The sequence below is a fragment of the Mesoplodon mirus genome, assembly GCF_964341445.2.
Source record: "Mesoplodon mirus genome assembly, chromosome: 14".
In the NCBI taxonomy this organism is placed as follows: domain Eukaryota; kingdom Metazoa; phylum Chordata; class Mammalia; order Artiodactyla; family Ziphiidae; genus Mesoplodon; species Mesoplodon mirus.
The window spans coordinates 75,466,561-75,481,025 of NC_138990.1; the positions used below are offsets into that span (position 1 = coordinate 75,466,561).

General features: G+C 38.3%; 1 protein-coding gene across 2 annotated transcripts in view; it reads left to right on the top strand.

Moving 5' to 3' along the window:
* Nucleotides 1-7,154: 7,154 nt before the first annotated feature.
* Nucleotides 7,155-14,465, top strand: part of PAPOLG (poly(A) polymerase gamma) — a 37,903-nt gene continuing 30,592 nt past the window's right edge. For both annotated transcript variants that reach the window (XM_082642255.1, XM_082642256.1), the window contains exons 1-3: nucleotides 7,155-7,588; nucleotides 9,568-9,729; nucleotides 11,235-11,301. In XM_082642255.1, the coding sequence (XP_082498381.1) occupies nucleotides 7,572-7,588; nucleotides 9,568-9,729; nucleotides 11,235-11,301 (246 nt within the window). In that variant the 5' untranslated portion in view covers nucleotides 7,155-7,571. The remainder of the gene's footprint in view (nucleotides 7,589-9,567; nucleotides 9,730-11,234; nucleotides 11,302-14,465) is intronic.

Consider the following 14,465-nt stretch of genomic DNA (forward strand, 5'->3'; position numbering starts at 1 on the left):
CACAACTACTGAGCCCGCATGCCACAACTACTGAAGCCTGCATGCCACAACTACTGAAGCCCACATGCCTAGAGGACATGCTCCACAACAAGAGAAGCCACTGCAATGAGAAGCCCATGCACCACAATGAAGAGTAGCCCCCGCTTGCCGCAACTAGATAAAGCCCACATGCAGCAGTGAAGACCCAACACAGCCAAATAAATAAAATAGTTAAGGTTTTTTTTAAAAAAAAGAGGGACTTCCCTGGTGGCGCAGTGGTTGAGAGTCCGCCTGCCGGTGCAGGGGACACGGGTTCGTGCCCTGGTCTGGGAAGATCCCACATGCCACGGAGCGGCTGGGCCCGTGAGCCATGGCCGCTGGGCCTGCGCATCCGGAGCCTGTGCTCCACAACGGGAGAGGCCACAACAGTGAGAGGCCCGCGTACTGCAAAAAAAAAAAAAAAAAAAAAAGAGAAGTTGCAACCCCTTCTGTTAGGGGTAGAAATCTATCCTAGGAAGCGAAGTTTGGGCATAGCCCATCCTGCTGGCAGAAGGGGAGACCCTAGTCCTTCCTGGCATGATATGTGGGCAACCTCAGTACCAGCTCCCAAGGTCATTTTGGGATGATCATACTCTTCTATTCATTTTTCAAAGAGTGTTAGTAATAACCTGCTAATGGCCAGTGTAAACAGTACTGTGCTACAACAATCTGCTAGGTAAAGGAAGTACTTAGAGTTAATGGAAGATTGTTCAGAGATGGAAAACTTTTAATTGAGTACTTGTATTACATTCAGACACATCAGAATATTAAGTTACAGGGAGAAGGCAAAATGGAGACAGCCTATCAACTGGGGCAAAAAGATGAAGATACGATGAGATGAAGAAAGATATAAGAGAGAATAATACTTGAAATAAATTAATTCGACAAATATTTATTAACACCTGTGCTAAGTTCTGACGATGAGCAGGTGAGCAAGACATATATGGCCCCTACTTGTCCTACAGACAAGTAAACAGCCCAGTATATCTTAAAAAGCTAAAATATTAATTTTTAAAGAGTTTTTCCTGAATTACTTGTACTAACATTTAAAAACTCTCTCAAGGTGAAATTCTATTTACCTGAATGAACCGAAAAAAAAAAAAGCTGATTGATAAACAGAAGCAATAATAAATTTTAAAGTAGAAATAAATTTTACCTAATCTTTAAAAAACATTCAGAAAAGTTTTTGAATGTTTATTTTGTTCCAGACATATTTTAGGAAAAGACAGTCATACAAAGGCCTATTTAGGGAGACTTTTTAATCTTCAAAAATAAGAATCTTACAAGTGTCCAAGACCCTTCAGGTAACAATAAAGCAACATTTACCAAGCTTTCGAGGAAGTGTTATTATCTAATAGAAGGGCATTTTCAAATATGCCAGAACTAAGAATACATACCCCCTTTATGAATAAGCTATTTCAAGACACATTCTAGAGCAAGAGATGATCAAAAGAAAAAATTCAAGCATAGGGAAGTTGCAGCTGGAAGAGACTGGCAATAAGTACTGAAAACATTTCATTTGTAGGGATGAGACTTGATAATTGGTGTAAATACACTTATACCAAAAAAAAAGACAAAAAAAATATGAATAGGCAATCCTCACAGAAAGAAATACAATACAAATGGCTGGTAAAATATGAAAGATGATCACTTTCACCACTGATCAGAAATATGCAAGTTAAAATCACAAAGAAATACCACTTTCCAACCTATTATATTAATTTAAAAGAATTCTTTTTGAATACTAACAGAGGAACCAGCTTGACAGAGGAACCTATTGGCCAAATTTGGGACAATTTTAGCATCAAAAGAACAATGACTGTAATTGATTGAAAAACACTGACTATCCAAGAAACCATGAGTCCATATGATACTCAAAAAAATAGTAAGAATAATAAAACAATCAGGCAAGCAAAGAAAATAAATAAAAACTTCTTTGCATGTGACCATTACACCAAGTTCTTACTCTGAAAGGGACAGGAATATTTTTCATTTGCAATAGTAATTGTATCACAGGGTGACCTAACAGTCCTAGTTGATGAGGAAAAGCACTTCTTTCAAGAAAAATGCCAGCTATGAATGTAGACAGAATTTGAAATCACAATTTGCAACCCCTAAGGACATAATTAAGTCAAGAAATATCAGTGAATGCTAAAACTACTAGGTAAAAGTTTGATAGAGAGCTGGATATTCACCTGGTGCCAAAATTATCACCTCACAGATCACTAGCTAGTTCCAAGATGATTGTCACCATGTAAACCCAGTGGTCAATCTTAATATCACCAACAATGGAATAACCAGAGCTTCATTATGTGACTCCTAGTTACACCATTACTCCTAGTGACACCATTATGTGATGCAGTGTTTAGCCTGAATCTAACTAAGACATCAGAGTCAACTTCCAATAATAGAAAATATGGGGGTTATTATTAAATGACAATCAGAAAAATCCAGAAATTAGGACATTCTAGGGAACAACTATCCTGGTCTTTCCAAGTCAGTGTCATAGGAAAAATAAAAAGCTGGAGGGTTTAAGAGGGAAATAAGGAGGGACAGGAAAAGGAGTGTCTGTTCTAGATTAAAGTACACTTCAGAGACCCAACAACCAAATGCAATCATAGTTCTTGATTGGATTCTAATATGAACAAACTTGCTGCAAAGACATTTTGGGGACAAGTGGGGGAAACTTGGGTGTGTTGATATTATTGTGGTTCTGTAGGGAAGTGTTCTTATTTAGATATGCATATCAGAACATTTTGGAGTGAGGTGGGGATGGGGGAATTGGACAGTCAAAAGGTACAAACTTCCAGTTACATGACAACTAAGTACTAGGGATGTAATGTACAACATGATAAATACAATTAACATTGCTGTATGTTACATATGAAAGTTAAGAAAGTAAATCCTGAGTTCTCACCAAAAGAAAAAAATTTTTTTGCTATTTCTTTAAATTTGTATCTATATGAGATGATAGATGGTCACTAAACCTACTGTGATAATCACTTCATGATGTATGTGTTGGGTTGGCCAAAAAGTTCGAGTTTTTCCATAAGATGCTACAGAAAATGAAATTTTTGGCCAACCCAATAAATCAAATCATTATGCTGTACACCTTAAACTTACAGAGTGCTATTTGTCAATTATATCTCAGCAAAACTGGAGGAAAAAAATATTAGGAGTGAAATATTTAGGAGTCACAATGTCTATATTTAAAAAAACTTCAATTTAAAAAAAGTGAAACATATGACAAAATGTTAAAGTAATTATTAAATCTAAGTGATAGGTATATGGCTTTATTCTACTACTCTCTCTACTTTTCTGCACATTTATAATTTTCATAATAAGGATAAAAAGCATTTTTAATATCTAGCATTTGTGAAGGTTTAAGGAAATAGACCATCTCATACACATTGTTGGTTAGAGTGTAAATTGGTATAACCTTCTTAGGGGACAATTTGGAATATATAAATTTTATTTTATTTATTTATTTATTATTGAAGTATAGTTGATTTACAATGTTGTGTTAGTTTCATGTGTACAGCAAAGTGATTCAGTTATAAATATATGTATAAATTAGATTATTTTTTTAGATTATTTTCCATTATAGGTTACAAGATATTGAATATAGCTCCCTGTGTTGTACAGTAGGTCCTTGTTGTTTATCTATTTTATATATAGTAATTTGTATCTGCTAATCCAAAACCCCTAATTTACCCCTCCCCCCTTTCCCCTTTGGTAACCATAAGCTTGTTTTCTATGTTTGTGAGTCTATTTCTGTTTTGTAAGTTCATTTTTATCATTTTTTATTATTTTTAAAATATTTATTTATTTGGCTGCGCCAAGTCTTAGTTACAGCACGCGGGATCATTAGTTGTGGCATGCGAACTTTTGGTTGCGGCAGATGGGGATCTAGTTCCCTGACCAGGGATCAAACCCCGGCCCCCTGCATTGGGAGTGCAAAGTCTTAGCCACTGGACCACCAGGAAAGTCCCATTTGTATCATTGTTTTAGATTTTGTGATATGTTTTCGATATCATATTTGTCTTTCTCTGTCTGATAAATTTTATTTTTAAATATACATACCCTTTGACATAGTAATCCCATCATTAAGAATCTATTAATGACTAGTGATACAAGTGTAGAGGATATATGTATAAGGATGTTTACTATAGCATTATTTATAATACAAACAAATCTGAGACAAATGAACCAGTGAAATGGTTAAATATATTTTGACAAATATTACATATTATTTATGACAAAGAATACCATATTACTGTTAAAAAGAAAAAGTAGGTGTATACTTCCTATATTGGTTTGCTAGTGCTTCCATAAGAAAGTAACACAGACTAGGTAGGAGGCTTAAACAACAAAGATATATTTTCTCACAGTTCTGGAGCCTAGAAATCTGAGACAATGTGTCAGCAGGGTTGGTTTCTTCTGAGGCCTCTCTCCTTGGCTTGTAAATGGCCGTCTTCTCCTGTGCTTTCACATGGCCTTTCCTCTGTGCCATCTGTGTCCAAATTTCCTCTTCTTATAAGGACATCAGTCGTACTAGAGTAGGGGCCACACTAATGACCTTATTTAAACTCTCCAAATATAGTCACATTCTTGGGTGCTGGAAAATAGAACTTCAACATATGAAATTTTGGGGACACAATTCAGTCCATAACATTTACTAACATAGAAAGATGCTCATGATGTTTTTGGTTACAAAAAATCAAGGAGCAGGACAACACGTGCAGTATGACCCCTTTATTTTTTTTTCAAAATTAAAAAACAATAAAATCAAAACCTCTAGTACATGTTTATATGCAGTTTGATTGAAAACATTGTATATTGAAATGTATTGAAAACATTGAAAACATTCTGGAAGGAGAGATACCCAGCCGTTAATAATGGTTCCCTGGGGAGTAAAAATGGAGTTAGGAATGGAAGGGAGGGAGACATTTCCACTCTTTCTTTTCTTTTCTTTCTTTCTTTTTTTTTTTTTTTACAAACATGGGTTACATTTGTGGGGTTTTTTTGTTTTGTTTTTTTGATGTGGACCATTTTTAAAGTCTTTATTGAATTTGTTACAATATTGCTTCTGTTTTATGTTTTGGTTTTTTGACCATGAGGCATGTGGGATCGTAGCACCTCCTGCATTGGGATCAGGGATCGACTGACCAGGGATCGAGCCCGCACCCCCTGCATTGGAAGGCAAGTCTTAACCACTGGACTGCCAGGGAAGTCCCATGGGTTACATTTGTAATTGGAAAATTTTAGCTTAAAAAGTATAGCTACAATGTAGACCACCCCCCAACACACACACAAAGGAAAACATATTCTTCCTTGAAAGAAAGTGTCCTTATTGAAATGGGGGTTGGGGACTGGCATTCGATCCCAGGTAGATTAACAAAGATAGGGAAAATGGGAAGAAACAACTAAAAATGAGGCAAACTACAAATAACATAAAACAGAATTAAAAAGTATTGTTCTGACATTGACTTTGATAATTACATAAATAAAGGCTTAAAGCTGTCTTTGAAACACTTTAGGATTTCCTTGAACTAGTAGAATTGAAAGCAGAGTTTACCTTTCTTCCAAATTACTGCAGCAGGTAAGAGCAAACAAAGCATTCTATAGAGAAAAAAGCAAAACAAAAGCATTCTATAAGAGAAAAAAAAGAAAGAAAGAAAAGAAATATTTCAAAATTAAATACATAAACAAAGAGAAAAATTAGGAGATAAGAGTTATGGTAATCAATGTAAATAAGAGTTAGATTTATTGAATCCTATGTTCCTGGTGCTGAGTTAAGGACTCTGCCCTGTGCAGATAACAGAATCAGCCTGCAACTCTTTCTGGCTTTGGGGTTTGAAACAAGGCTGAGCCCTGAAGAGAACTCTATGCAACTAGTAACAAATGTCTTGGTTAGAAACCTTGAGGAAAGGAGACTTTCTGTCTTCCAGTCTGGCAAGATTCCCTAAACTGTTGGGGAGATGGGGAGAGGTGGGAGAAGAATTAGCCCTGTGATGCTTCTGGGCTGAGACCACAAGCCCTTCCAATGAGCCCTAGACAAAACCTAGAGGCAGCAGGGACCCCCGAGGCCCATGTGCCAAGAGGACAGGAAGGTGCTTTTACCAGGGCCCAGGGCCAGATGTACGCAATTTGCCCTAACTCCCCCATCAGCGAATACCCTATTCCAGGAAGCCACTATTGACCTTCCCAGCCCTCAAGTTTAGGCGGCCTGCTTTAGGCCTCCCTAAATGCCCTGACCCCATCTTATCACAGACCATACTATATTTTAATGATCTTTGTATATGCTGTTCTCCTTCACTAGACTGTGAATTCTCAAGAGCGGGAATTAAGTATCTCCTGTGCCTGACACATAGTAGGCGATTTAGTTCTACAACAGAAGAATATCACTTATATTTGACTGTTTCCTCACTAAACTCTAAACTCCATAAAATTAAAGAATATACATCTGGTTTTATGCACAATTAAATCACCGGAGCCTCACACAGTGCTTGGCACAGATTAGATTTTCAATAAATATTTTTGAATGAATAATTCTGTCTTCTCTACGATTCTATCTTCTCTATCTACTGTGTCACATTCCAAGAAAAAGCAGCTTCTTGACATTCTTTTCCTTGTAACGACTTAGCGTTTTAAATTGTTTCTGCCCTTTAACTTTTTAAAATTTGTCATCATTTTCCCGTTTTCATCCTCACACTCACATGGAACATGATCTCCACTATTTGAAAGTGTGCGATTTTGATTCAGCCTTGTATTTATCCTCCTATTGCAAACTGCCAGCCTTCCTATCAACCTCCCTTACCTAACTGCTAGAATGCCATGAACCGGGGGCGGTACTTAGAGGTGAACAGTTAGCCTCCAATTTACAAGCTTGCTTCTCTCCGGGGTAACTGCAAAGTCACACGTTCCTGGGTGTGACCTTTTCACGACATAATCTCAACGAGTGGGTTAATTAGATTATGTATGACTATAACCGATTAAATTAAAAGTGTGGTATAATGGAGGAGTTAAAATAGTATTCGCTAGGCAAGGTTGTGAAGTTTTTAAAAATATATGATATAGGCTTTCATAAGAGAATAAGAGAAACAAGGAAAACATGTTCCAAATTACCTTCCAAGCAGTTAGTCTGGATTGACAGTCACACTGACAAAGGAGGGGACCAAACGCTCCTTCGTACCGGTGTCGGCAGCCGGAGCCGGCGCCTCTGTGGGCGGGGCCACCGGAGCCTCCAGGGACCCAAAGGGAGAGGGGGCGGGGTCAAGGCGGGTCCAGGCCTTCAGGGGCGGGGCCGCAGCGGGCGAGGGGCAGGCTGGGAAGCGGCGCCATATTGGCGTCGGCCGCGCTGTATTGTCATAAATAGAGCCGGATTTCTGGTGTTTTCAGTATTCGGTTGGATGCCTCGGCCGTAGTAAGTGAGAGAGTGAGCGAGCAAGCGAGCTACAAGCGAGCGGAGGAAAGTGGACAGGAGGAGAAGGGAAGAGCAAGAACGGGACTCCAGAGCGAAAGACTCGCCGGTGAGGGAGACGCAGGAAGCGATGAAAGAGATGTCTTCGTAAGTGGTGGGGGCCGGCGGCTGGGGGCGAGGCATAACGGGGTGGGCTGAGGTGGCCGGCCTGGCACCCCGTTTCTGTTCCCTGCCCCTCGCGCCGTGCCCTGAGCTCTCTCGATGGTCTCCTTTCCCTCTCCCGGCCGTTCGGCAAGGGCACCTCCCCTACACCCGGCAGCTCACCTGGCCACCGCTGCACAGACTCGGGGACTGCAGGAGTCCCCATCTGCCCCTGGCAGCCCTACCTCTGAGGACGCCCCCAGACAAGGTTGCGGCGGAAGAGAGGCGCGTGTGTCCGTGGGGAGAAATTGTCGGTCACTCTCCTGCCCCCAGCGCTGTCTGAGCCGGTCTCTGCTCCTGTCTGCATTAGCGCAAATACCATCCCCCTCCCTCCCCCTCCTCCCTTCCTGACCGGCTGTCTCCACGTCTCCTGGAGTGAATGACCTATCCCAGCCCATGGGTTTCTCTTTCGTAATGACTATGGTCTTTTCACCCTCCCCTGGTCTGCCCACCTATCCACAGTACATCTGCCGGTCTATACCTCCTGCTAATACTTTGATAAGTCAGAAACAGTGTCCGTGCTTGGCAAGATTTTGTTGTAGCTTCTTACATTTTAGTTTATTAGGAAATAATTTAAACATACAGAAGAATGCAGAGAATAACATAAGCATCATTTGTGTAACCACCATCTATCTCTCCCAAAGCATAACGTTCCGTGTGTGTGTGTTTGTGTGCACACATATCTTTATTTAGCATACCGAATACATCTGAAGGAATCTGTTACCTTCTTCACTGGTCCATCCACCTCCCTCTCCAGAGTTCCCCACAGTTCCAAATTTGATGCTTATTGCTGCATGTTTTTTTATGCTATTTCTACATATGTATGTGTCCATAATCGGCATTGTTTTACTTGTTTTTAAGCTTTATATAACTAGTATCACACTTGTCATTCAACAACTTCTTTAGTGCAGCATAGTATCTTTGAGATTTGTCCATGATAGTATTTTCAGCTCTACTTAATTCGTATTACTGTATTGTATTCCATTGTAGGGATACACCCTAATTTAGTCCTTTTCCTGTTAGTGATTATTTTAGGTCATTTCTAAGTTTTTGTTTGTTTGTTTTTTAATGTTACAGTGTGGCAGTGAACATTTTTGTACATGTCTCCTTGTACACTTGTACTAGACTTGCTCCAAGGGTGTTTACTTATAAGTGGAATTGATGAGTGGAAGGGAATGTGGAGTTCTGTTGCTTGCTTTGTTTTCTTGTCTAGATGAGGGAGGTTCAGAATAATGGATTTGTAATTTCAGTGCTAGTAGGGACCTTGATAGCCAGCTTTTTCAGCATAGAGATAAGAAAGTGGGGCCCAAGGTAGCTGGTGTCATAGCCTTCACTTAGACGATGAAGAAAAAATCAACTAGAGTGACAGAATGTTAGGACTATAAATTGTGATGCAAGCAAGGAATGTTAATATAGGTTTCTAGGCAACAAGACTAGTTGTGATTTCTTTTTAAAAGCTAGACTATTTCACTAGGACCTGCTAATGGGATGTTTTTGTTTCTTGTGGGGGGGCATTGTTTTTACTTAGAGCTTTCTTTCAAGTGGCTGACTGCTTTTCCAAGACTGACTGTAGATGGTACTTGACGTAAGTCTGCAGGGTGTGTAGTGGAGGTGGCCCTGGCCCAGCTCCCATTCAGGCTCTTTGCATTTGAGCTGAGTGGTGTTGGTACAGCTGTCCTGATGCCAACATAGGCTGCTTTTGGCTTGAAAAGACATCCTAACCATGAAAGCTTGAGGCAGTATGAATAGTCCTTCATCAACATAAGCACAAAATATCCTTTTTCGTTAAAAAAAAAGCGGGGACTCCAACCATTAGTACTTAGTAAACTTTTAAGGTAGCTAAAGTAATGAGTGGATTCAGAGATTTAATGTGTCAGTATATGATACTTTAAATTTTTTCTGCTGTTTCATTTTTCTTGGAACAGAAACACCATGCTGGACAGCCAGCGTCAACAAAAGCATTATGGAATCACCTCTCCAATTAGCTTGGCATGTCCCAAAGAAATTGATCATATTTACACACAGAAATTAATTGATGCCATGAAACCATTTGGAGTATTTGAAGATGAGGAAGAATTGAACCACAGGTATGTCACTTAAAAATGCAAAATATTTTATAGTACATTCTTTAATCATTAATTCTATGAACATATATCAAGTACCAATTATGTCCCTGCCTAGGGATATAAAAATGACAAAATGAAGAGAAAACTTGGCCCTCCTGGAGTTTATATTTTAGTTGAAGGTTAGAGGAGGAAACTAACAATTAGCCAAGTAAGTAAAATAAATACAGTATTACACATGATAAGTGCTGCTGAGAAGAATGAAGCTGGGAGAGGAGGTTAGGTTGTCAGGGAAGGCCTCATTGACATGTGAGGGAAATTTTAAAGGTGAGGGAGGAGCTATGTGGATATGAGGGAAGAGCATTCTAGGCAGAAGGCTTGAGGTGGGAGTGTACCTGGTATATTTAAGAAATAGACAACAGGGTAGCCTAGGTATGTGAAGCAGAGTGAGTAAGAAGGGGAATGTGGGCTTAAAGCAAACGAGGTGGGAAGGAGCTTGGAAGGAAAGGTCACTTAGGACCTTGACAGCCATTTATAACGGTTTTGGCTTTTACTCTGAGTGAGACGGGAAGCTGTTAGGGTTTTGAGCAAAAGATTGACATGATTTACTCATGTTTAACATAGTCACTCTGGCTGCTTTACCGAGCATAGTCTGAAGGGGGGTCAAAGGCAGAAGTAGGGAAACTAGTTAGGAGGCTATCATAATAACCCAAGGAAAAACATGATGGTGGCCCGAACTAGGGATGGCAGTGGAAGTGATAAGAAGGAGTAGAATTCTGGATGTATTTTAAAAGTAGGGTGGTTTAATGACTGTGGAATGTGAGGGGGTGGGAGGGGAGGGGTCAAGGATGATGCCAAGATTTTTGGTCTCAGCATCTCGAAGGATGGGATTCCATTACCTGGGGAAGGCTGCAGGAGAAGCAGGTTCAGACAGATCAGGAATTCAGTGTTTCGTGTGTTATCTTTGAGATGCCTAAACTCTTCTATCTTTCTTCTTCTTTTTTTTTTTTTAAATCTGGATTTGGATATGCCATTGGTTGCAAGTTTGTTTTAATATCAAATTGCTTTTATTAAGTAAATTTTATAAAAATTAGCCAGTAAATTATTTACCTGTTTTTATTATCCAAAAACTCATAACTGTCAGTGAGAGAATGCTAACCTCTATTATCACCACACTGAATTGATTTTATTCCATAGTAAGGCCAAGAAAGTTGACAGTTCAGTTGGCCTCTGCAGCTTTATTGAAGGTAATTTTGATTTTTTTATTAGGCTTTTTGAATTTTGAAAATAGCTCAAAGACCAAAATACTGTCATCACATTTATCGTCTCTTTGGAACTCTTAGGAACCTAAGAATGCCAAAGAGATGTGCCATGTGTCAACAGATGTGATAGCATTAGCACGTGTATAATATGCTTTTACTCTAGCACCAACACAAAGGTACTGCCTATATGTTTAATTACTTTTTAAAATACTGTTTGTTTTTGGTGTTTGTTTGTTTTCATCTAAAGCATGTTATTTTTTATTATAGGCTGGTTGTTCTTGGTAAACTGAACAATTTAGTAAAAGAATGGATTTCTGAGGTCAGTGAGAGTAAGGTAAGACTCTAAACTAAATTGAATTCATAGTTTCATTATGTCCTGGTAGTAAGATGCAGAGTTGAGAATAATCAGAAATACATTAAAACTTTTTAGTATACTTGGAAATGAATTGGTGTAGATATTGAGTCCTAAATAAGTGAGGATTTACCCCAGAGGTAGCCAGTGTCTGACTGCAGTTCACATAAATGTCTTGCTTGACTCACATGTAGTAGATCAAAATTTAAATACTGAGATTTTACTTTAAAAGCCAGATTTCAGACTTCTTGTGAAATACCAGGTCTGGCAGCACTGGGCCTTCCTTTGTGCAAGGCAGGAAGAGGCTTGAATGGAATTGGGCTCCTCCCCTTTGGTGCTTCATGGTCCCCATCACTCCCTGCTCTCTCTGACACAGCACCTGTCAGTTATCAGTTTCTGTGTTTCTTATGTGTATACTTCCGTCATTTGCATACCTGCCTGGCCCATGAGACATAGGAGTTTGCAAACCCTAATTTATACTTAGACAACTTCCCCCCCACCCCCGTAGCTTAACTATTTTTCTTCTGAAATCGATTACATTTTTCTTGCTTTCTTAGAGTATTTTGAGTATAATTGAAGTCTCATTTGTCAGGGAATCATCACTATGAATATTTTACTGGCTGTAGTAAAATGAGGCAAGGCATGTTCAACTGGGTAATACTATTTGCCCCTTCACTAAGTGGCTCAAACTGTTGTATTTTAAATTTTAGGGTTTTCGTTTTGTTTTGTTTTGTTTTTGTTTTTTTACAGTTTTCCCATCTCTTAACAGCATTCAGCTGAAAGTTAATGGCTCACAGCAGCAGTCTCTCTCTGTCAAATCCCTTTCTGCCCATTAATCTGCATCAGTTTAGAAATTAGATAAACACCTGTTAGAATTCTTTCTTTTACAACTTTTATTATTTCCTTCTGTACTTATGATACATATATAAAATTGGTTCTTTTAAAAAGTGGGCTTTGAATAAGGTTATGAGGGACTGTGCTAATCTACAGTCATTCAGTTTAAATAAATGGTCTTTATGCTGTTTACTTTTGCTGTCAAATGACTATCTGGCTTATTTCTGAGCTCACAGCCGGGTTATCAATAGTAGAGGTTTTCAGTTAGGTTGAATTCTGAGCAGGTGAAATGCTAGTCATGAGTAATAAAAAAAAAAAAAATTCATGCTTGTTTCTCTGCTACTAGCTGATCAACTCCTTAAGAAATAAACCTGTCTTATTCACCTGTGCAACCTCAGGACAGAGCTCAGGGATTGAATAAATGTCAGTCCATGATTGCTATGGGTATGCAAAACAGATACACAACTTGCTAGAATTATTTTAAAATCAGAGTATCAAGCTTTATGACTTCTTGTGTGGTCTTTATGTCAGCTGATGTGGTTGTGCTGAGGTCTTTGCTCCCATCCATATTCTAGGATACATCAAGGGAAGTCAAGTGTTAAACTATTCACAAAAGAGGCTAGATTACTTTACTGAGAGATACACCTAACTAATTTTCTTACTGTGTGGTTTTTTGCACCTAAAAGAAAAATCCAGTAGAATCTGTTCCAAGGTCAAAAAGTTTTTTTGTTTTTAATTATTTAAATTGCTTTTTCCCTCATTTCGTTCACATCAGTGCTTTAATCTGCAAAGACCAGTAGCTGGTTTCCATTTAATTTCTAGGCATAAAACCATTGTTAAAAATTTGAGGCTTTGCCACTATTTGGCATTTTTTAAGCAAAGAAAATAAAATATCTAATCATTTAAAAATTTTAATTGATTTTAACATCTTTATTTGCATAGATAAGGTGATTGGTCTTTTTTATATCATTATAATTCCCTTTCATTTATGCATATTTTAGTTTGAAAAATATCTGAAGGATTTGAGTTAGATCAAAGATCATTTTAATATTCTACACACAGTTGGAATATTTAAAGTTTAAACAGTCCAGAACTCCAAGTCAAATCATTTTAGTTAAATACTGTGGTTTGTGGGGAAAATACTTTACTCTGTGATTCAGTTTATCACTTTCTCATAAATCAAGAAGAAATCATGCTTTTCAAAGTAGGAAGGTAAACTAAAAGGGGCTTCTGTATCCTTTTGATTCATGTTAGTCATCAATAATTTTATTAACTCTTTCTAGCTATTATTTGTGGTACTCTTGAAACATGTTCGTTAAACAGAGAAAATAACAAACATAATGTCTTGTTGTGCAGATACTTTTAGTCAAGTTCATTAGCAGATATTACTCTCTGAACTTGGACTGGGCATTTTGAGGAAATAGAAGTAGTAGACATAGTTCTCACCTTCAAGGAATTCAGATATAGTTGAAGAGATGGAACTAACATACACAGAATAAAAAAAGTCAATAAATGTAGTATAAAAGTGGTTAAAGATAATAACAGTAGAGGAGCACAGGGGGAAAAAAGAGCTTGTTACAAGATGGATAATCAAAGAAGGCTTCATGAGGGAGGTGGAACTTGAAGTGACCTTTGAAAAATAGATAGTATTAAGATACCCAGAGAGGATGGCAAGCATTTGAGAGAAGGAAAATGGCAAATGCAATGGAAAGGAGACTAGGTTATGTAACATGTTGGCAGTTGGAGCTTCAGAAGGGAATATCAGGAGACAAGGCAAGAAAGATCCTTAAGAGCATACTGTGGAAGTCCTTGGGATCCAAGGATCAGTATCCATAGAAGAATGCATTGGCAAGTTTTGAGCAGAAGAGTTATGTAATAGAGTTAATTTAAGAACACTAGCCAGTGAATTTTTAACAAAATGGAGTAAGAAATAAAGACTAATGGCAAGAGGGTAACTTATGATACTGTTAAATAGCACAGAATGGGAGTGGGTGGGGAGAAAGTGACATGTGAGGGATATAACCTAACAATTGGTAAGCCAGGAAGAATAATAATGACTTATAGGTATGGGCAGTAAGGAAAATAAGGAACAAAAATAGAGAAATCAGGAGGTATACCTGGTTTATCATAGGAAGAATTTTTTGCTAGGTTTCAGGCATGGATATTGAAGTGGATCAGAAAGTCTGAGTGAAAATATCTGATGGGCAGTTAGAATTGGCTCTAGAGAGAGGTGAAAAGTAGCATTGTACTTCTGGTACAACCAAAAATACGTTAATTAAAGTTGTTAGATTAGCTCTCATAAGGAGATCATG